The 19623-nt window shown below is 65.5% G+C and overlaps 1 protein-coding gene across 4 annotated transcripts in view; it reads right to left on the bottom strand.

Annotated features, from left to right (window-relative positions):
* PRDM16 (PR/SET domain 16) overlaps positions 1-16056 on the bottom strand; it is a 307527-nt gene extending 291471 nt beyond the window's left edge. For all 4 annotated transcript variants that reach the window (XM_021095209.2, XM_084962608.1, XM_084962606.1 and 1 more), the window contains exon 1: positions 15935-16056. In XM_021095209.2, coding sequence (XP_020950868.2) covers positions 15935-15971 — 37 coding nt within the window. In that variant the 5' untranslated portion in view covers positions 15972-16056. The remainder of the gene's footprint in view (positions 1-15934) is intronic.
* Between the last annotated feature and the right edge of the window lie 3567 nt (positions 16057-19623).

Below are 19623 nucleotides of genomic sequence, written 5' to 3'. Positions count from 1 at the left end.
CAGATCTTTCGCCTAATTAACAGCATACTTCATAAAAATAAATAAATAAGGAAGGCAGGCTCTGACAGTTACGCCAAGAACCCTCCATTAGCTCCAAAAGGAAGCCTCAACCACGCAAGACCCTGGCAAAACCTCCCCCCAGAAGACTGCGGGGAGAGGACGGCGGTGGCCGGGGCTGGTTTTGGGCCCCAGATGGGACGGGCTGCTGGGCCCAGGCTCCAGGCCCTGCTCTCGCGGGTTCCAATCCTCGGGCCTCCTGCTTCCAACCAGGACCGGTGTGTCTGGATAAAAATGCAGCCTGGGGAGGAGGACAGGCAGCAGGCCGGCGGGCAGGAGTCAGGCTCGCTCTCTGGGCTCCGGTGCCTCTGCTCCGAGGGTGTACAGGGCCCAGGGTGTGGGAGATGGCTGAGAGGGTGGCCTGGGCCTGGGGAAGCCTTCCTGACAGGGAGGCCCAACACCTGCAGCAGCGAGACACCTCGGCTGCAGCAACAACTCCAGGCTGAAAGGATGCTGAGCCGGGAGTGTCAGAAGCAGCAACCTCGGAGTCCAGGCTGGCCGCCCTGGTGGTGACACCCTGCACGCGGGCCTGGCCGGGTAAGCACCATACAGTTTACAAAGACCCCGTGTGCACGAGCATTCCCTGAGCCTGTCTTCCCTGGAGGTCCTCCCTGCAAGAAAGGGATCCAAAGTGCAGAAACAAGGGGCCAAAGTAGGTGGCTGCCTGGCCACCCCAGGCCCCCCTTCAGTGGTGCCTCTGGACACTTCTAACCCCCCTGGACCGGGCTAACGGGAAGCACCGGCTCCGTGCCCAGACTCGCAGGTTTGTGGCCAGGTGCAGAAAGCCTCAGAGCCCCAGAGACATGACAGCCCACATATGTCAAGCCACGTGTCCAGAGCACCAAGCTCGGGCCCTGTGCCCACCTGGGGCCCCACAGGTTCGGTGGGGGGGCAGGGGTCCTGACAAGGCTCCTGCAGATCCACAGAAAAGACCTGCCATGGCTCCTGCCGTGGCGCTGGGGTCCAAGCAAAAGCAGAGTCAGGAGGCGAGTTCCAGGAGGGACAGGCAGGCTGGTTCTTGATTCAACCACAGCCCCAGAAGTGACAGGTGAAAATGCTGGGCTCAGAGAGGCTAAATAGTTCAGGTCACAGCTGGTGGAAGGTGGGGACAGGAGTTCAGGAGGGGTCCCGGGAGTCCCAAGTACATGCTACCTAGCCCTGACAGCCCGACCCGGTTCTAGAGTCAGGAAGGAGCCGTCCAGCGCCTGCCCTGGTCAGCCCCTCCTCCCTCCCCACATCTGGGAGCCGTCTGGAGCCCGTACAGCGAGGTGCACCTGACCCTTGCTCCTCCCAGGCCCCGCCCTGCAGCAAGGCCAAGTGCATCCTTGGGCTGTGGGTGATTCCCACTCACTGAGTCAGAGATGCCCCTGGCCCCGGCTTCAGAACACCCTCAGTCTCCAGCACAGGGTCCCACCAGGGCGCCCACGTCCCTCGGGTGGCTGCACCCCCGCACCAGTGTGCTCTGTGCCGCGGTGCTCCCTGGACCGACCTTCTAGAGTCAGGAGTGGGTCCTGGGCACCAGCCCAGAGCTGGATGTGACATGTCCACGGACAAAGACGGGGATGACTGCGGAGAAATGGGGCAGGAAAGGGGGCTGGGTGCCGGGTGGAAACGAACCCCAAGCTTCCCACAGCCTGGCTGGCACCTGCAGCAGGATCCCGCAGGCCTCGAAGCAGCTCGAGAACAGGCACCCGAGAGCTACCGGCCCCGGTGGCCTGGTGAGGTGCCTCCCGCCGCCCCCACAGCAGCTGCGGGCCGTCCCGGGGGAGGCCTGTGCACAGCCCTGTCTGGGAGTAAGATGCTGCCTGGTCTCTCCAGATCCAGTTTTTTGAAGCCGGCAGGAGCCCCAGCTACAGGCAGCTGCAGACGTGTTCTGGACTCCATTTCTCCAGGGGAAGGGCAGCGGGACGGAGCCTCCCTGGCTCAAATGTCCTGGGCCAGCGGCCTCCACTCTGGGGCCGCACCTCAAATTTCGGCGACAGAAGGGCCGCTGAAAGCAGCCAGCTCTATCGGCGGCCTGCGGGAGCACTCTCTGGCCGTGGCCCCGCGCCCCCGGCATTCCATGCCTCCCGGGGGGCAGATAATCCCGCAGAGGGCCCCATGCCAGAGCCGCCTCTTTCTCCAGCCGCTCAGCGCTCTCCACTCCATCAGCGCGGGGTTCGCAGGAATCTCCTTACTGGGCCCCAGGGTTCAGATCAAATGTCCCTTTGAAAAGTCCAGAGGGGACCCTGTGCCCCTGCTCCTGGGCCTGCGTGACACCAGATCCAGCCCGTCCGGGCCGAGCTTTTGGAGGCCATTGCCCGTCCCACCCCTGGGGGAAGGTCCCCCACACCCCAGGGCCCATGGGGAGGAGGGAGAGGCCGGTCCCGCCGCCGCCGCCGGCAGATGCCAGACCCCCTCTCCTGCAGGGAGCCCACTGCTAGTGTCTGGACTCCGTGTCCCGCCTCCCGCGGCTCTGGCTCCGGCTACAGGCCCGGCCCCTGAATGTGGACCCTCATCTTGCACATCGAGGCATCCATCTCCCGAATCACCTGAGACTGAAAGCCGAGTCAGTGCCTGCACTTGTGCCTTCAGGCTCAGAACTGTCTGTGCTTGTGTGCGTGTGTGTGCACGTGCTGTGTGTATGCACTGTATTACGTGACGTGTGCAAGTGCATCTGTGTGTGTGTCGGCCACACGTACCTAGGTGCACATGTAACATGTGTGCACTCGTGCATACTCGGACCCTTGTGTTGCACATGGGCTACATACACGCAAGGTGCAACATGTGCCTCACACGCGTGTGCACGCGGGTCTGTGCCAGTGTGTGCACACACGGATTGCCGCAAAGCCCCAGGACCCCGTAGTTCCCTGAGTGAGTCCTCGGGGTGGCCCGCAGCGGAGGCCTGCTGCAGCCCCTGGCTCTTCTCCTCCAGATAGTGGGTGGCAGGGCCCCCAAGCCCAACAGAGATACCCGCCCGGGCCACACAGAGCAGAGCGTCGCAAGTCACCACAGACAATCCACCACCCTCTGCTCAACGGCGGCCCAGCGCCTCCGCCCAGGCCCGGTCACCGCACAGCGTGGAGACCTGCCCTCACAGCTCCCTACTCGTCACCATGTCATTTGGAGGAGCTTTCTCATCGCAAGTCATGTCCAGAGGCTCCGGGTAGACTACTCCACGCTCCCCCAAATCTGCCTTCTGCTGGGTGCAAGAAAATTCTAGAAACCCAGAGTAGCCTCTAGTAAGGACTGCCTCCCTCCTGCAGAGAATATCAGCAGTAACGATACCAGGTTCAAGCGACCGGCTCCTGCTACCCCAGCCCTCCCCCCTTCAGCAAGTCGGGGTCTGCTCGCCCCCAGGCCCCTGCTTATGGGGAACCTCCCACCCATCTCAGCTGTGGCCGAGGGTGACTCCAGAGCCGACGGGCCATGGTCCCTGTCGTGGGTCCGGCTGGCCTGGAGGTGCCATCCTGCACCCACGGGGTCCTGCTCCTGGAGACGGCAGGCCCCACAGGCTCCCACCACGCTCCCCAGAGCCCTGCCCACCTTCCCTGTGCCCGGTGGCCTACGCCTTCCCAACGCCCGGCCCACAGGGGGGCCCACTGAGGTGAGGGAGCCCCTCGTCCCCCCGGATCAGGGGAGTGAAACCACGACCCCTCCCCAGGCCCGGGGCTGGTGGCGCTCAGCTCTGAGTCTGAGGAGCTGCGGGGATGGGCCTGGAGACACTCACTGGGGTGTCTGCCCCATCCCCGGGCACCCTGGCCTTGTCGCCCCCGTTCCATCCCTGGACCAGGCAGGGAGGGGTTGCTTCGGCTGAGTGGTGCTTTTCCCAAATTCAGGGCAAGTCAGGGCCTCTTGAAGAGACAAGTCACTGTGGCCCTGACCCCGGCGGTGCCCCTCCACACACCTCACGACCACTCTGTGCCCACTTGCTGGCAACCACCACCCCAGGAGGGAAAGCGGCATCGCGGCCACGGCTTCCCAGGAGGCCCACGTCCCACCGAGCCACGGGGGGCCTCGAGACCCAGGGCTTCTCTGCATCTCTCCCCGGCTGCAGGCCCTGCAGGCAAGGCCAAGCATTCATCTCTGTCTGCTGGATAAAGAGTCAGGGGCTCTTTGTCCGGAAACTCAAGGCTGCGTCCCTCCCGCCCCTCCCCTGGCCACGCCGCGTCCGTGGGGCCAAGGGGGTCTCCCGGGGGAGCAGCAAGGCCCTGGGCTGCCGTAACGGGCTTCTTGCCCCGCCGCGGCCATCCGCCCCTCCCCTTGGAACGAGATCGAGAGGGAACCTAAAACCCAGGGTAAACGGAGACCCGGCTTGGAACGAAGGCTGGTTCCTTCTCCGGGGGCTGCCGGCTGCAGGGACCAGCGGTGCGGCCACGATGGGCCTGGCCCAAGCCGCCCGTCATTAGCAGATGACATTCAATAAGCACCAGCCTCCTGGAAGGGCTTTATCTAACCTTCAGCGCGGGGGGGCGGGGTGGGGGTGGTGGTGAGAGTAACACCTTCGATGGAGAGAAAGTTAAGCCTGGGGGGCCCCTCCCGGCCGTGAAACGAGAGCCCCCCTTGGGCCTGCGATCTGCCCGGAATTTCTGAGCGCTCTTACTTTCCACGGGTTTTCCAGCCCTTTTGTTCTTGAGGACGCCCTGCCAGACGTGCGGCCACCGACACCCCACCCCTCCCCGCGGGAGGCCCACGCGCACGCACAGGAGCCCCAGCCTTGCCGGCCACCGCGCCGCCGCCCGGCCCGCGGTCAGAGACGCCGCATCGCCACGGGCTCTGGGGACCCAGAAGGCCCTGCCCTCGGCCCGGCTGTCCTTGTTGCTGTTCTGGTTTCACTGGAGAACCCCGCAGACCCCACTTCCCTGGATAGGGACCTGCGAAAACATCCCCCCCCCCCCGACCCGCTGCCGCCCACCGGCTGGGCAGCGCGGCCCAGGCCTGGTGGAGGAGCGGCAGAGGGTGCTCTCCAACCGGGCGTCAGCGGGCCGCACGGCAGGGATGCTAGGAGGTCGGAGGGCAGCCCCGGGTGGGGCTGATTTTTAGAGTTGCGTCAAGTCCCTTCCAGAGGGACACAGAGCTGCCTCTGAGCGCGTTTCCTCCTGCTCACGTGATAAAGACATAACGAGCCACAGCATCGGGCTGTTGCATGAAAGGAAAGGATGGCCGGATGCGCTGAGACCGAGCCGCCGACCGGGAAGACGAGCCCGCGAAGCCCCTCCCCAGGTTTAGGACATCGTCTGTATCCGTCAGTCACAAGCTGCGTGTTCCGCCCCCGCTGGGAACTGAACACTCTATTCAGAGAGGGACTCGCAGGCGTGTTATTGCAATTTAATATTTTCACACACAGACACATCATTATCTCGGAACCTGACACTGGCAGCATAATTCTGTCATTTTTCAAGAGGGCCTAATTTTTCTAAATGTGAGCACCAGGGCCCGGGGTATTATCTAAACAGCCCCCGCTCTGCTTTGTTTCTTCTGGGGCCTCATAAGCCGCAGGGAAGTGCTCACAGCTCACCCCTCGCTGCACCTTTGAACTTCTCCCCGTCTCTTCTCACAAAACCACCAGCTGCAAGCGGCTCTGGGCCAGGCCAGGCCGGCTGCCGCAGCCCGTTCCAGACGCCATGGGGAGTTGAGGGGCCGGGGGGTGGGGGGTGGGGGCGGCAGAAGCGGGGGCAAAGCCCCAGGGCACGGGGAGATGCGCCGTCGCTGACAACGCAACAGGCGGCCTGAGGGAGCATCCCGTGGCGACGGCGGAGCCAGGAGTGCACACAGGCGCTGCGGACATGTGCCCACACAGCACACGCATAGGCGTGGGCGTGTCCGCAGCCTCCCCGAGACCGTCTCCGCGTGTTGCCCCCAGGAAGGATGTGGGTCCGGGGCCGAGTCTCCCTCAAGCAGCGTGGGCTCTGGCCGCCCCACGCTCCCCAGCTTTCCGGCCGTTCAGGAACGCATGGGCTCCTCCAGGAGCAAGGTCTGAGCATGATCCGCACAGAAGGCCAGGCTTCCCACGGAGGCATCTCGGGGCGAGCAGGTGGCAGCGAAGAGGAAGGTGGCACAGCCTGAAACAGCTCGATTTTCACCGAGCAATAGCCCTTCTCTATGTCCCCAGCTCCCTTCCGAAAGGGACCCCGGGCCTGAGGGCAGCAGGGCACGCCCCTCCTCACCGACACCCCACAAAGAGCACCCAGGACCACTCTTGTCCATCACCCTGCCGAGCACAGGGCCGCGAGTGGGGGGAGGGGCGAGCGGCCGCCACGTCCGAACTTGGGGGCTGGGCATGGCTGTCAGGGCAGCACAAGCGGGCGTGCTGATTCCAGCCCAGCGAGGACCCAATCAGATCTCTTTCCCGGAACCGAGGGTGGAAGCAGCCTGCGTGGCAAAAATATGAATTCTGGGCCATTCACGGCCTCGTTCGGAAACTTCGTGAGCAAGCAGCATCCGAGGGCGAAAAGGTGCCGGGGAGCCCCAGGGGCCCTGGCGGGGCTGCTGCGGGGAGGGTAGGGGACCCCAGGGCGCCTCTGGGATTCGGCAGCTCTGCCGTGGGGTCACCACCGGGGCTCCTTCTGCAAGCAAGAGCTTCAGGCTTTGTTTAGATGTTTTAGGGACCGATGCGACCCAGCAGATCCGAAGAAGCCGGCAACAGCCGGTTGAGCAGATACAAATGTTTACATGCTCACTTTTCAATGCTCAGAGACACAGCTAGAAGGAGCAGCTAGCTGGGGGCCTGTTATGAAAACCCGTATTTCGGCGTATTGACTGCCCGCATCTGAACACCGACGTGGGATTAAAGGGTCCCTGTCACACTCGGTCCCCGCCCATCCCAGGGGGACCCAGAAGTTTCACTCTGGTGCTGAAAGCCGGGGTGGGGGGCCTGTCTGCACCAGGACCAGAGCAACACTGCGGCCACGTCATCTCAGCCACGGAATTTGGGGGAGGGGATCTCCCCAAAGCAGACGGACACGGAGACCTCCTCTCTCGCATCCCTCCCTCCCCATGCCCCACCCGGCCTTTCCAATCAGACGTAGAGAAGGTCCTTGTGGGCCCAGCGACCCCCACATCAGCACAGAGGCAAGGGACGAGGCCTGAGAACTGGGGGTCTCCATGGGTGCTGGGGCGGCCTGCCGCCCCTCTCCTCCTGAACAGTTTGCACCCAGAGGCCCAGACGAGGGCAGGACTTGCTCGCCAGCGAAGCCCAAGGGGGTCTGTGACCGCCCAGGCTCACCGCATGGCCAGCGGCATGGACCCCACCTCCCTCCCCGTGGGCGGCACCAGGCGAGCCCCCACAGCTGCCAGGGACCCTCAGCACGTCTCAGGGCCGGGCATAGGGTAGACCCACGGACGAGGTGCAGAGACGACCAGACGGATGGAACAGAACAGCCAAAACAAACAGGAGACCTGAGCCCCGCAGGACGGGGGAGGCCTCTGGTGAGAAAAGAGCCGGCAGATGCCAACAGCTGCTGAAATCCCGAAGGTAGCTGCGAGCCTGGCTGAGGGGCCGGGAAGGCGACAGGGGGAGGGACTGGCCTTTGCCCTGCGAGCCCCCGGCTACATGCCCAGACCCCAAGCCTGCTCTCCCCAGTTTGAAAATAAAAGCAAGAGCGAAGGACCGTGTGCATTTTGTTTTGTGGCGGAGCTGGACGGCTGAAGTTGAAGCATCGGAGTGGACCCTTTCTGTAGCCCCCCTGCTCCCCGAGACGGGAGGCTAAAGACCAACGCAGAAGCTCCCCCAGCAGGCCCAGGAGGCACCACCAAGGCTCTGTAAGAGATCCAATTTGGCACCCACCCCCCTCCCCGGCCCCAGGCCCTCACCTCCCAGGAAGAATCACCTCCCTAAACACCACACTCCCTTCCAGAACCTTCTGTGCAGGCACCCCTGCTTGCAGCTGCAGAGGAAACACACGAGGCGCAATCAATACCCACACGTCCACACTCCGCAGCCCCTCCCCCGAGTCACAACTCACTTTCACTCTCCCAGAAGGCCCCCCTTCCCTGGCTTCAAAGGCAAGGGTCCGGTGGCCACGAGCTGAGGCGGGTGTGGCAGGAGGTCACAGCACAGCCCGGAGCTGGCAGGAACAGAGTGTGGGTTCCGGGCCTGAGAACCACCTGCCGACTCCAGGGCGAGGGCCCCGTGCAGCCTCGGGAGCAGCGTCCAGGGGCCTCGGGCACGGCCTTGATATTGGCATGTGGCCTTCAGCTCTGTCGTCCTTTCTGAAGGAGGAAAGGGGACAAAGCCACTTGTTCCTCAGCTGGACGGAAAGCAGACCTCCCGCCCGATAACCACCCTGGGCTCCTGGAGTCACAGCAGCGCTGTCTGGTCCCCAGACTCCTGGCTCTGGAGGGACCCGGCCTGGCCCTCCCCTCGCCCCTCCAGCTGCCCCAGGAGAAACAGGAGGGGACCTCAGACCCCAAGAGCAGGTGCCCGTGCCCCCCTCACGCCTCGCCTTCACCCCACATGAAGACTCATGACGGAACATCAACTTCACGTTCAAAGTCAAATCTACCTAAATCTGCCCGGGTGAGTCAGGAGGCTAAAGGGCGGGGGGAGGGGGCGCATGGGTCTGGATGTGGCCAGAGCCCCCCCGGGTCCGGGAACCTCTCCTCCCCACTTTGGCAGAACAGAAGCCCTGGTCCCCGGCCTCAAACTAAGTCGCCTGCGGTCTTCTCTTCCGGTCCATGCCCCTTGGCACTACCTGGAGGTGGGAGGGACACAGCCCCCCAGAAGCCCACGGTGCCAGAAGGGGGACAGTGACAGCAGGCTCAGAGGCAGAGCCCGTGTGTCCCGCCCCTTAACAGCCAGATGCATTCCCTAACCCCACCCCCGCTGGGCAACAGGGGCACCACCCAGATCTCCTCGAAGCACGTCTCACGTCAGGGTCTGCCAGGCGGGGAGCCCTGGGCTTTGCCCGCATCCCTCCCAGCGGATCCTTCTGAGTGTCTCTAGCCACACACACCTGCGGGAGTGAGGACAAGCCCCTGCCACCCACCTCAGGCTGGGCCTGACCTTGCTCGGGCAACACAGACCCCAACACACACCAGGTGGGGGGGCCACACCCTCCTCATGCCCCCTCACTGGACTCGGGGCACAGACACCCTCCCCAAGAAGCGGCCCGAGCCTGGTGAATTTCCTGACTGAGTTCCCTTTCTAGAATCCTCACTCAGGTTCAGAACGCGGGTCTGGAAGGCCTGGTTCCCCGGCTTTCCTGGCCTAACGTCCCCAGGCCTGAGCCCAGGAACACTGTCCAGCGGTGGCTTTGCTCCTGTGCCTGTAACGCCTGCTCGTGGGCCCCCCTCCCATCTGGGGGGCGAGGGGAGGGGGAAGGCTGGGTGCCCTCTGGGCTCTGCAGCACCAGCCTCTCCAGGTCCCCCTGTCCCGAGGCGAGGTTCAACTCCTCCAGCTCAAGAGCCCGGTCAGCCCAGGATGAAAACGTGACCCCACAGCCCTCAGGTTTGTCTAAAGCGAGGCTCCACCGCCCCCGCCCTGCAAGATGCGTGTTTGGGGTTGGAAATGGCACCCGTGTCAGATGGAAAATGCGCCTGGCGTAATTCGGAGCCTTATTTGGAGGAGATAAAATATTCACCAGGACCCAGCTATGTTTTAAAATGATTATAAATTATTTTAACAGTGCATTTGCAAAGGGTTATAAAAACAGCCATAATATATTTTTTTTCCTTAGATTCTAGAATTACCAGTGTGACAGCTAATGCAATAATGATTTGTTTCAAATGCCAGTGTTTAAGCTGTATAAAGCTGATTTTATACATTTTTCCAGTAGGCCGCATTGTAGTTAATGAAATTAAACACACCAATCGCATTTGTCCCCAGGGGACGAGGAACTGAACACACCACTGGTTTATTTTTTTATTAAAATAAATTGCAGCCGGCAAGATGGACTAATTGCATACAGAATTGAAAAAGAAACATTCCATTGATATAATTAAGCCAATTTTCATGGACAGAAATAGTTCTCGTGGATATAAAATAAGCAAAGCCTTCACCAGAATCTGACTTTCCTTCTTCTTCTTTTTTTTTTTTTTTTTTTTTTTGCAGAATGTTAACTATTAAACAAACATGTATCTCAGGCCGTTGCACACTCCCTCTCTGTGGTCCCAGGCATTGTTTCTCCGAGTCTGGGGAGAGGCCGCCGGCCTGGCCAGAGCACCTCCAGACCCAGGAAGGCTGGATTTGAAACGCTGAGAACCGAGAGGGTCGCAGCGGAAGAGGCCACACGCCGTTGCTCCGGGGACCCGGGAGGGCCCTGGCCTGGCCCAGAACGGCCACAGAGGCCCTGCGACCGCCTGTGAGGTGCCCAGACTAGAGGTTCAGGAGCCAGTTCAGGCTGAACTTGAGACTGCCACCGCCAGCCCCTCCACCCTGCTGGTCGGTCCACCTGAGCCTGACTGCCTGGGGGAGGGGCGGGGATCCTTCCCTCTGGATTTGGGGGAGTGGGGAGGGCAAGCCGGCAGGTCCCCACGCCTCCTGCGTTTGCTCAGGGGACAAGCGTGAGGGGGTGCAGGCAAGCCGACCCTGGCCAACACTGCAGCCATCCTCCACCTGCCCCTGGGAGGGGACACCCAGCGCCTGCCCGGCCAGCCCATGTGGGCAGAGCAGTCCCTGGCAAAGAGGAACCCCGTCTGGAGGGGGCTGAGTGCACAAGTTAGCCAGTTGCATTCACCAACTCTAAGCACAGTGATGTCTTATTTGCTTTTAAAGAACAGACCTGTTACCAGCTGACCGTTGGCCCTGGGAAAATGCTTAAACCCTGAGCATTTAAAAAAAGAAAAAGAAAATCCTCGGAATTAATTGCAGCCTGCAGTGCCCTGGGGGGTAGGGGTGTGCTTAACAAGAAGCCCTGGAGGGCTACATTGAAGTACCCTTCAGTTTCACCATTAGCCTGCTGTGTGACATTGTAGGGTTATTTGACCTCTCTGTGCCCTGGGTTTCTTACCCGGAAAAATGTGCCAGCTAACCACACTTTATCTTTCTCAGGGTCAGTGAAAGGGCGTGGGGTCATGTCTCCCAGATGGACCGTGAGCGCCTTCCGGCACCTCCGGAGGCTGCGGGGGTGGGGGGGGAACAGAAACATGGGAGCGGTTCAGGCTGCAGCCTGCTCCGGGCCTCCCCGCAGGTGCGTGGGCCAATGCACCGGCCCCAGCGCCAAGCTTAGGGTCGGTCGCTCCCAGAAAGCCAAACCCCCGCCCCCGCCCAGGTCTCGGTTCTGCACCTCCCCACCCCCACCCTGCACCGCCCCGACCTAGACCCAGCTTCCCGGGTGGGCGCGCTCTCGCGTCCCCCGGGGCCCAGGTCCGCGAAGCAACCTCGATCGGCACGGGGGCCTGGCTAGGTCAGCGGCTGCAGTGCGGAGCCCAACCTTCTCCGTCCAGGAAGCCAAGAGGGGAAGGCGGAGACCCTTGGGCTCGGACTGCGGCCCTGGAGAGGAAGCCTGCGCTGAGATTAGGGCGCAGCCACCTTCACGGACCAGCTGCGCGGTGTAGACGCGGGCGCTGCTCTCGCCGCGCTGTAGTTGGGCGCGACTTTGTGCGGAGACCCCCGAGCCGCGACGACCATCGACCATAGGCTCAGCCCGGGGTTCCCAGGCCCCGCGCCCCAGCCCGCGCCGTCTGCGCCCCGCAGCGAAGCCCGGCCGGCTCCCTCCGCCTCGCGAAGTTTCTTTCCCGCGGCGACAGCGGCCGAGCTGTCCCTTGTCCTCCCGCGCCTGCTACGTGGGCTGCAGCGTCCAAGACTTGTTACACGGGTTTGATTCAAAACCTGATAAATTGTATTCGACACTATTTGAAAATTTTAAACGAAATTATTCAAAAGATTTTTAATCCTGGATAATTTTTGTTGAAACTCTAATTATACGTCACCTTAATTAATAGCCCAGCCCCCAAGGATCCCTAATTGCCTCCTAATTGAATAAAACAGGGGGCTAATGGTGCCCACCGGCCCAGCGAGCTGGCGCACCTCCTCCGGGGGCTCGTGGAGGGAGGCCCTGGCCGGAGCACCGCCTGCACCAGACGGCTCAGCAGAAACGGGGACCTGGGTCCCCAGCCCTGCGCTCTGCCCAGAAGCAGACGCCCCGGTGCTCAGGAGCCGCTGGCTGGGAGGGTCAGGAAGGAAGCCCGGGCCACACCTGCTCCCGCCTTGGGCAACAGGAGGGACAGGGCGGCTCAGAGCTGGTTTGGGGTGACGGGGGACCCCGGGGCGCAGCGAGTGCTTTTCCCAGGGAGCCCGGCTGGAGGTCCCTCCGTGGACAGGACCTGGCATCTCCCCCTCCCGCAGGCCTCAGCGCCCAGGCACACCCGCGGGGCCCAAGGCAAGGCAGAGTCAGCGGGCCATCGAGCAGCGCCGCGGGGCACCTGGCCTTGGCCGCCAGCCCTGCACCCCGCCCCTCCACCGCAGCCTCCGCGTTTTCGCCCGAAGCGGGGCGAGTCGCCAAACTCCCGCTGGACATTTCCTGGCGCTGCTGCCCTACCAGGCATCCAGATTGGAGGCTTCTGTCCTGGCACTGGGAAGAGGGCTGGTGGAAGGGGCAGGCTGCCCCCCAGTAGGAGAAGGGCAGGGCCCAGAAGAGCAGGAGCCTGGCCTGCTTCTGCTGGGGAGAAGGCCCAGGCGGGGAGCAGGAGCACAGCCTGCAGCCAGGCTCCCCCACTCGCCCTGTCACACACACCCCTTCCCCCGACAGAGTGCTCCCACCCTACCCCGGGGCTAGGTGGCAGTTGGCAGCTGTCTGGAGGAAACTCTCCCTGGGCCTGAAATATGTGGTGTCCAGGAGTTAGGTCCGTCACCTCCACGGGGATTAGGGCTTGCGGGCACTCCCGCAGGGCTCTGGGAAGGACAGGGTTCCCGGGGCACGTCCTCCTCCTTCGGGGACCCCGGCTGGGCGGTGAGGTCAGGAGGGCGCCATGGCTGTGCTGACCTCTACCTGTCCTCCCGGCCCCGACACAGGCAGAAACACAAAGCTTTTGTGTGGCATTTCATTTTTACATGTAGGGCAGGGGCGGCCCACGCCCCACAAGCCAGCAATGCTCAGCCCCCTGAGGGGACCCTGGCCCCAACCCCGTCCTCCTTCTGCTCAGGCTTCCCAGGTTCAGCTTGAGATGGGGTTTCCCAGCAGCTGATCTGGAGCCCTGGCCCCAGCACCCCGGCGGCCTCTGCCCTTCCAAGCTCAACTCCCAGCTCCCAGTGTGGACACCAAGGTGCTCCCAGCTATGCCAGCACACAGACTCAGCAGGAGAGACCCCCCCCCCCATTGGAGCGAGGTCCTGGGGAAACATAAACGAAATCAGAGCCCCAGAGGCACCGTCTGGGGCAGCCCCCCAAGCTCTGAGTCAGGAGGTCACAGCCCCCCACCTGGCTTTCCACGCCGGGCACATGCTGCATGCACAGCCCAGTCCTGCACCCCGGCCTGGTAACCATGCCCGCTTTCCTTTCCCGCAGCAGCCTTCTGACCCTGGGGGGGGATGTAGCCTGGAGAGGGAGGGACCGTTGGTGGCACTGGGGCTGCTCTGCTGCCTCAGATCCCGGTAACAGAGTCGAATCCCCATCTGCCTAAAATACTGTCCAATGACAGGAAACTCTTCAGTGGCTCCTGTGCTCTGTGTTAGGCAGGCCGAAGGTCCTGTGCTGGCCTGGGCCACCTTCTTGGGGAGCAGCTGTCCTAGCTGTGGGGCCCAGCGTGGGCTCCAGCTGGGCCTGGGCCTGAAGGACCTGCTCGACACTGGCTTTTTCTCAGTGAGGACTCCCAGGAAAAGGAGCCCTGGGCTCTGCCCTACCCTGGGCTCCAGTTCTCTGGCCTCTGCGCTAGGCTGCAGGTCGCTGCCAGGCACCCGTTCGAGGGCCTGAGCGTGGCCTGCGGGTGACCTTCCCCACCTGATTCGGGTGGGGCACACAGAGAGCTGAGGGCCAGAGGGGCAGCCGCTGGGCATGGGGCGCCCAGACGTTTCGCCGGCCCTGCTGGGCTCACCGAGCTGGCCTCTCGCTTGCAGCGAAGGCCCAGCAAGAATACGGCCGCTTTCCGCTTTCCCGCTCCAGCTTTGGGCCCTGCCTCAGCGAGACCCTGACGGATGCTCGGTGCACAAACAGACCCGAACACGCACACCCGCACGCAGACAGCACAGCGCGCCCGCCGGCAGGCAGGTAGCGGCGCTCCCAGCCCGCCGCTCCAGCCACCAAACGCGGGGCCTCGTTCGCACCAAGAGGGGCCAGAGGTCACAGGAGCCAGGGGAGGCCTAGGCCAAGAGCATGGGGCAGAGGAGCCTGGCTGCAAACGGGAGCTTCCACGAGGGGCCCTGAACGGCCCCGGACGGCGTGCGGGGCGGCCCTGCGGGCGCCGGGAGCTGCTTTTCCCCGGCGGGCCCGCCGCGCGGCCTACGACTGCGGGGGCTGCTGTCGGGCCGAGTCGGCTGCGCACCGAGCCCACACGGGAGACCTGCGGAAAACTGCCGCGAGTTTCGCGCCCATCGGGCTCCCGCTCGGGGGCTCAGCCCCGAGCGCTGCGAGGCCGGGCCGGGCCGGGCCGGGCCCGGGAGGCGCGGACGGATCCGCCGGGGGGCCCGCGGGGCTTCCCAAGGGGAGCTGCCGGGCGCCCCTCGTACGGGTGCGCGGCGGCCGCGGAGGAGGGGGCAGCGGGAGCCGGAGGCGCCGACCACGCTCCGGGGCGGCGCTCGCCGCTTCGCTGCAGCCGGGCCGCGGCCGGGCTTCGGGAGCCGCGCTCGCCGGGCCGCGGCGCCGCCGCCGCCGCCCCCACCTGCCCGCCTCTCGCGCTGCAGCCCTGGGCCCGCGGGCCTCGCAGCGGCTGGCGCCGGCGGCCGGGACGCGGAGGGCGCGCGGGCAGCCCCAGGCGCGGCGGCGGCGGCGGGCGGCGGTGCGGGCGGCCCGCGCGCCCGGCCGGCGGCGAGGACCCGGCGGGCGGCGGGCTGGGCGCGCGGAGCCCGGGGCTCGGCCCGAGACGGAGCGAAAGAGAAAGTAAGAGCGGGGACCGGGCAGTCTCTCGCCGGGGCAGCCGCGTCCCCGTCAGGCCTCGGGGCTGTGCCAGGCGAGCGGCGGCGGGAGGGTCCGAGCGGGGCCGGGGCGGCGGCGGCGGCGGCGGGGAGGAAGGCGGCCCGGCGGGGACCCTTCTGCCGAGGCACCGGCGCCGGGCTGCCGCGCGGGCTCCCCGAGTCGCGGGGGAGCGCCTGCCGCCCGCCGCACGGGCCACCAGTGGGGAAGGAACTTCGCGAGCACAGTTCCGAGCCCAGGAAAGCGTCTCCATTTTGCTCCCCCAGTGGCGGTGGCCGTCCTGCCATCGGCAGCCCTGCCCTCGCGCCCGCGGGGCCGGGTGGGCGCCGGCCCGCGCCCCCTCCTCCGCCCCCTCCCTGGCTCGGGGTCTCCCTCCTCTGCGCCCGGCTGGCGGACGCCAAAGGCGGTGCTCTAGCGCCCACTATTTCAAAAGCCCGGAATATGATTTGACCAGGACTGAGAGCCACTCGGGGAGAGAGGGAGAGAGCGAGCGAGGAGGAAAAAGTTGCTCTCCCCTCGCGTCAACTTTTCGCTAACTTTCGCTTTTCGCTCCCTCCACCCCCGGCCCTCCCCCTCCGCCCCCCTCCCCGGCCCCCACCGCGCGCCTCGGGTTCCCGGGCCCGAGCGCCTGACACGGGGGGGGGGAGGGGGTTCGGCGAGGAGGGGGCCGGCGCCTTCGGGGAGCGCGCCGCCCGGGCGCCCCGAGCCTCCGCGCCGGGCCCGGCCGCCCCGGAGCGCGGGAGGCGGAGCAGCCCCCGGGCCGCCGCGCGGCCGATCCGGGGGCCGAGAGCCGGAGGCGCGCCGGCCGCGCCCCGACGCGCACCCCTGGCCCGGGCGCCCCGGCCCCGCGGCCCGGGCCCGGCGGCGCGGCGCGGCCGAGCGCGGGAGACTTACTTTTGGCTAGCTTCCTCGCCCTCGCCTTGGATCGCATGGTGTCGGCTCGCGGAATCTCTCTCCTCCTCCTTGAGTCCAGAAGCAGCTACACACTATCTTCATCTCCCCAGCATTGTCAGTTTGGACACCTTCGCACATGCGCACAGAGCACTCAATCTGACACCCCTCGCCGGGGCCAAAAAAACTTTGCAATGTATTCATCATCCTCATCGTCGCGCCGCCGCCGCCGCCGCCGCCGCCCCGGCGCGGGATTGGGGGGCTCTCCGCGGCCTTCTCGGTCCTCGCCTCACTTATCTCCCCCCCCGCCCCCCCCCCCCCTTTTCGGCGCAGCTCGGAACTGGCCCTTTAAGAAAACATTCCGTGCTCGGCGCTCCCGCCCGGGGCCCGCACCCCGGACACTTTAAAAGGACCCAGGTGGCCCCGGAGGCGAGGTGACTATGCCCCCCTTCCCCTGCGTCGCGTCGCGCTGCTGCTCCCGCCCCAGCTGGGGCCGAAGATGGAGCGGCGGCTGCGTTTGTCCTCGAGACTTGCTTGGATTTGGGGGCAAACGCGCCGACAGTTCCGACGCGGGTCTGGCTGGGTTTGCTTCGTTTTAGGGCATTTCAGTGCTCATTAAAAAGCTGTGCGTTCACCGTCGCCCCAGCCTGCTTTCCTCCCGTCTCTCCCCTCCGCCCCCGCCCCTGGCCCGCGATCGCCCAAACCCGGCTCCTCCGAAGCCCCCTCTGGGCCCCGCGCCCCCCGCGGGCCTCCCTGGCCCCCGCCCCCTCCCCTTCGCCCCCACCCAACCGCTCTCGCTTTGGGCTCCGCGGCTCAAAAACAACAGTGGCAGCGCCGCCAGCTCTGCGCCTCCTCCACTGCCCCGGCCGGCGGGCGAGACTCGGACCCGCCGCCCTCGGTCCCTCGCGGAGCCGCAGGGAGCAGCGCACCGGGCCCCGGGGAGGCGGCGCCGGGGTAGCCGTTCGATCGCCGGCCGACCGGTCCCTCGCCGCCCTCTGGGCCGGCCGGCGCTCTCCTGCTTCCGCGGCCCCAGGTGAGTACCCCGTGGCGCACGAGCCTCCGAGCTGGGCCACCTGGAGCGACCCGAGCCTCTTGGGGAAACTTCCCCCCTCGCCTCTCGCGGCCCAGGTGCGTCCCGGGGCGGGAGAGCCTGAGGAGCAGGTGGAGCAGCGCCGGTGGGAGGCTGCTGGGTGTTTCTTCTGCCCCGAAGCCCTCACGTTCGGAGGTGCGGCCGCGGAGGGGCGGGCTGGGCGCAGGCAGGGCGTCCGGGCCCAGGGGCCTGGCGGGGACTGTGAGAATCGCTGCTTCTGTGAGTATGTCTGGGATTCGAGAAGGACTTGGAAGCAAACGGAGGCGCTGACCCCCGCGCCCTTTCAAGTACCAGGGTGCTGCCAGGCTGCGGGACCTGGCGCCGCCGCGGGTTCAGCCCGAGTCGGGGAGAGGTCGTACGTGCCGCGCGGGGTCTCCGCCGCCCCGGGTGGGCTCCGGGCCGCGCCCCTCCCCTTTGTTATGCTGGGAGACCAGCAGCGCTCCGCGGGGACCCACGTCCGGAGCCCCGCGCCCTTGCCGCAAAAGAGGTGAGCTGGCGGTGGCCGAGGAGCTGACCCCGAGGCCCCCCGATGGCGAGCGGCGCGTGGCCGACGCTGCCGCGGAGGAAAAGCCCGACGGAGCTGGGCTCGCTGAAGCCAGCGGCGGCAGTGAGCCGGGCCTTCCGCCCTCGCCTCTCCGAAGTCAGCAGCCGCTTCCCTGCCGGGATTAGAACCCGGATGTTACCCCCATTGCTCAGGGGGTGTCCAGTCTAGCGCCCGCTCGCCGCCCCCGGCGGAGAAGGCGCGCCCTGCCCGCCCTGGTTCCCACGGCCCGCGGCCTCTGCTGTTTCCTGCCCTGTGTGAGTGTTACCCCCCGTGTCTGCACCGATTTCCCTGGGGGATCCGTCCTGCGACCCGCGGCCCTTCGAGGGCCGGTCGCCCGCCCCCTTCCCCTCGCCCAGTCCCCCATCCTGAAGCAATTTCCTCAGGGACTGCCGCTGGCCTCGGAGGGTCCCTGGGCCTTACTGCCAGGCTCTCAGGCGGCTTGGAGAGGCGTCCCCGCGGGGGTACTAGGGCATGGCTGCAGGTCCTGGTGGGCTGAGCAGCCCCTCAGGCCGGGTAGGGGAGGGCGGGCGCTGCGAGTGGGGGGCGGCTGGAGAGGAGCAGTGGGAGCTGGAGCCCCTGGCGCTGGACTTGTCACCTAAAGCAGCCAAGGCAGGCTCCAGCAGGGACCAGACCCAGGCTGCGGCGCTGGCCAGAGAAACACCAACACAAGGTCGCGCTCAGGCCTCGGAACCCCTCGAACCCCTTGCCAGGATCCTCCCAGTTCAGCCGGGTCAGGGCTGAAGCCTGGGGGATACCGTGACCCCCACCAAGCAGCCCCAGCTGCAGGTACAGCCCCTTCCCGACCCCCACTCCAGCCTGGAGGCTGCCAGGGACCCAAGGTGAGGAAGGCCCAGCCTCAGGGGTGGGGGGGTGGGGGCTACCCCAGCTCCCTCAGGCCCTCAGGCCCCCACCACGCTCCCTCCCTCAGCTCCAGAGGTGATTAACGTCTCGGAACCCTGGCCCCTGCTGGGCCAGGACACCCTACACACTCTGGGACTGCACACTTGCCAGGGCCTGGGGAAGGAGGGCAGGTGCCTTGGGGGAGAGGGCCCGGCCATACTGTCTCCTCTCTGCCATTCCCCGGGGCCCTGGGGGGTGGGAGGCCTACAGCTCAGGGCCTGCCAGGGAGGGGTAGGCCAGAGATCAAAGATCACCAGGGAGACAGCTGAGGGGCCCACACACCCAGGACCCTCTCTCAGAACAGCCCCAGCAGCTGGCGAAGGGGGAAAGAGGAAGGCTGTCCCCAAGGCCATGGCCCTGGCCGAGGCTGGGTCCTGGCCTGGCCAGGCCCTGCCCCCGCGTGGTGAGACTTAGACCTGACGGAGAGCGGTCCAGCCTCAGGAAGTCCTGAGGAGCAAAAGCACGCAGGGGGACCACAGACCAGGTCCTCCTGGGCGCCCAGCCCTGATCCCGCCCCGCCCCCAGTATCTGGAGATTTGGGGAAACAGGCTGGGCACAGGGAGAATCAGCGGCTGTTTTCGTTTCAATGGTCCCGAAAGGTTTAAAGGCACTTTTCAAGCTGAGCAAAGCTTTGGGGATTCATGTGGCTGGTAGAGGCCAAGCTGGGGAACCCCGCACTGCTAGGGGGTCAGGTTGCCCCGTCCCTGTTGCCCTCCTCGGGGCTCCTGGCTCTGTTGGGTCGGCTGAGGCTGCGGAGGCATGGGCTGACTGCACAGAGGTGCTCTACGTGCTGTGGGGTTTGGGAACAGACTTGTCGCTGGGGTTTGGGGGACAGACAGACAGATGGGAAAGGGGCCTTTCACCACCACTTCAGCTCGGCGCTCAGCCCACTCCCAGCCTTTCCCGCAAGCAGGGAGCTGCAGCAGGAGACCCAAGATCAGATGAACTCCTTTGGGAAAGGGCTGGGCTCAGGAGAGAGAGAGAGTGAGGTTGGTCCTTCAGGGGCGGGGGGAGCTGTAATAAGCCTCCTTGAGGGCAGTGGGTTGGTCCCCAGCCCCGAGGCTCTCCAAAGAACCACACTGAGACATCATGCACTCCCCGTGTCCACACTGCAGGGCTAGAGGGTTCCTTTGCTCGCCAGGAAGGGGTGCAGGGTCA

Source organism: Sus scrofa, chromosome 6 (assembly GCF_054392235.1).
Source record: "Sus scrofa isolate SSC_HxYL_T2T_F1_AM1 chromosome 6, Sscrofa_HxYL_maternal_Yorkshire_Landrace_v2.0, whole genome shotgun sequence".
NCBI classification, from domain to species: domain Eukaryota; kingdom Metazoa; phylum Chordata; class Mammalia; order Artiodactyla; family Suidae; genus Sus; species Sus scrofa.
This window is presented reverse-complemented; position numbering and strand designations above follow the sequence as displayed.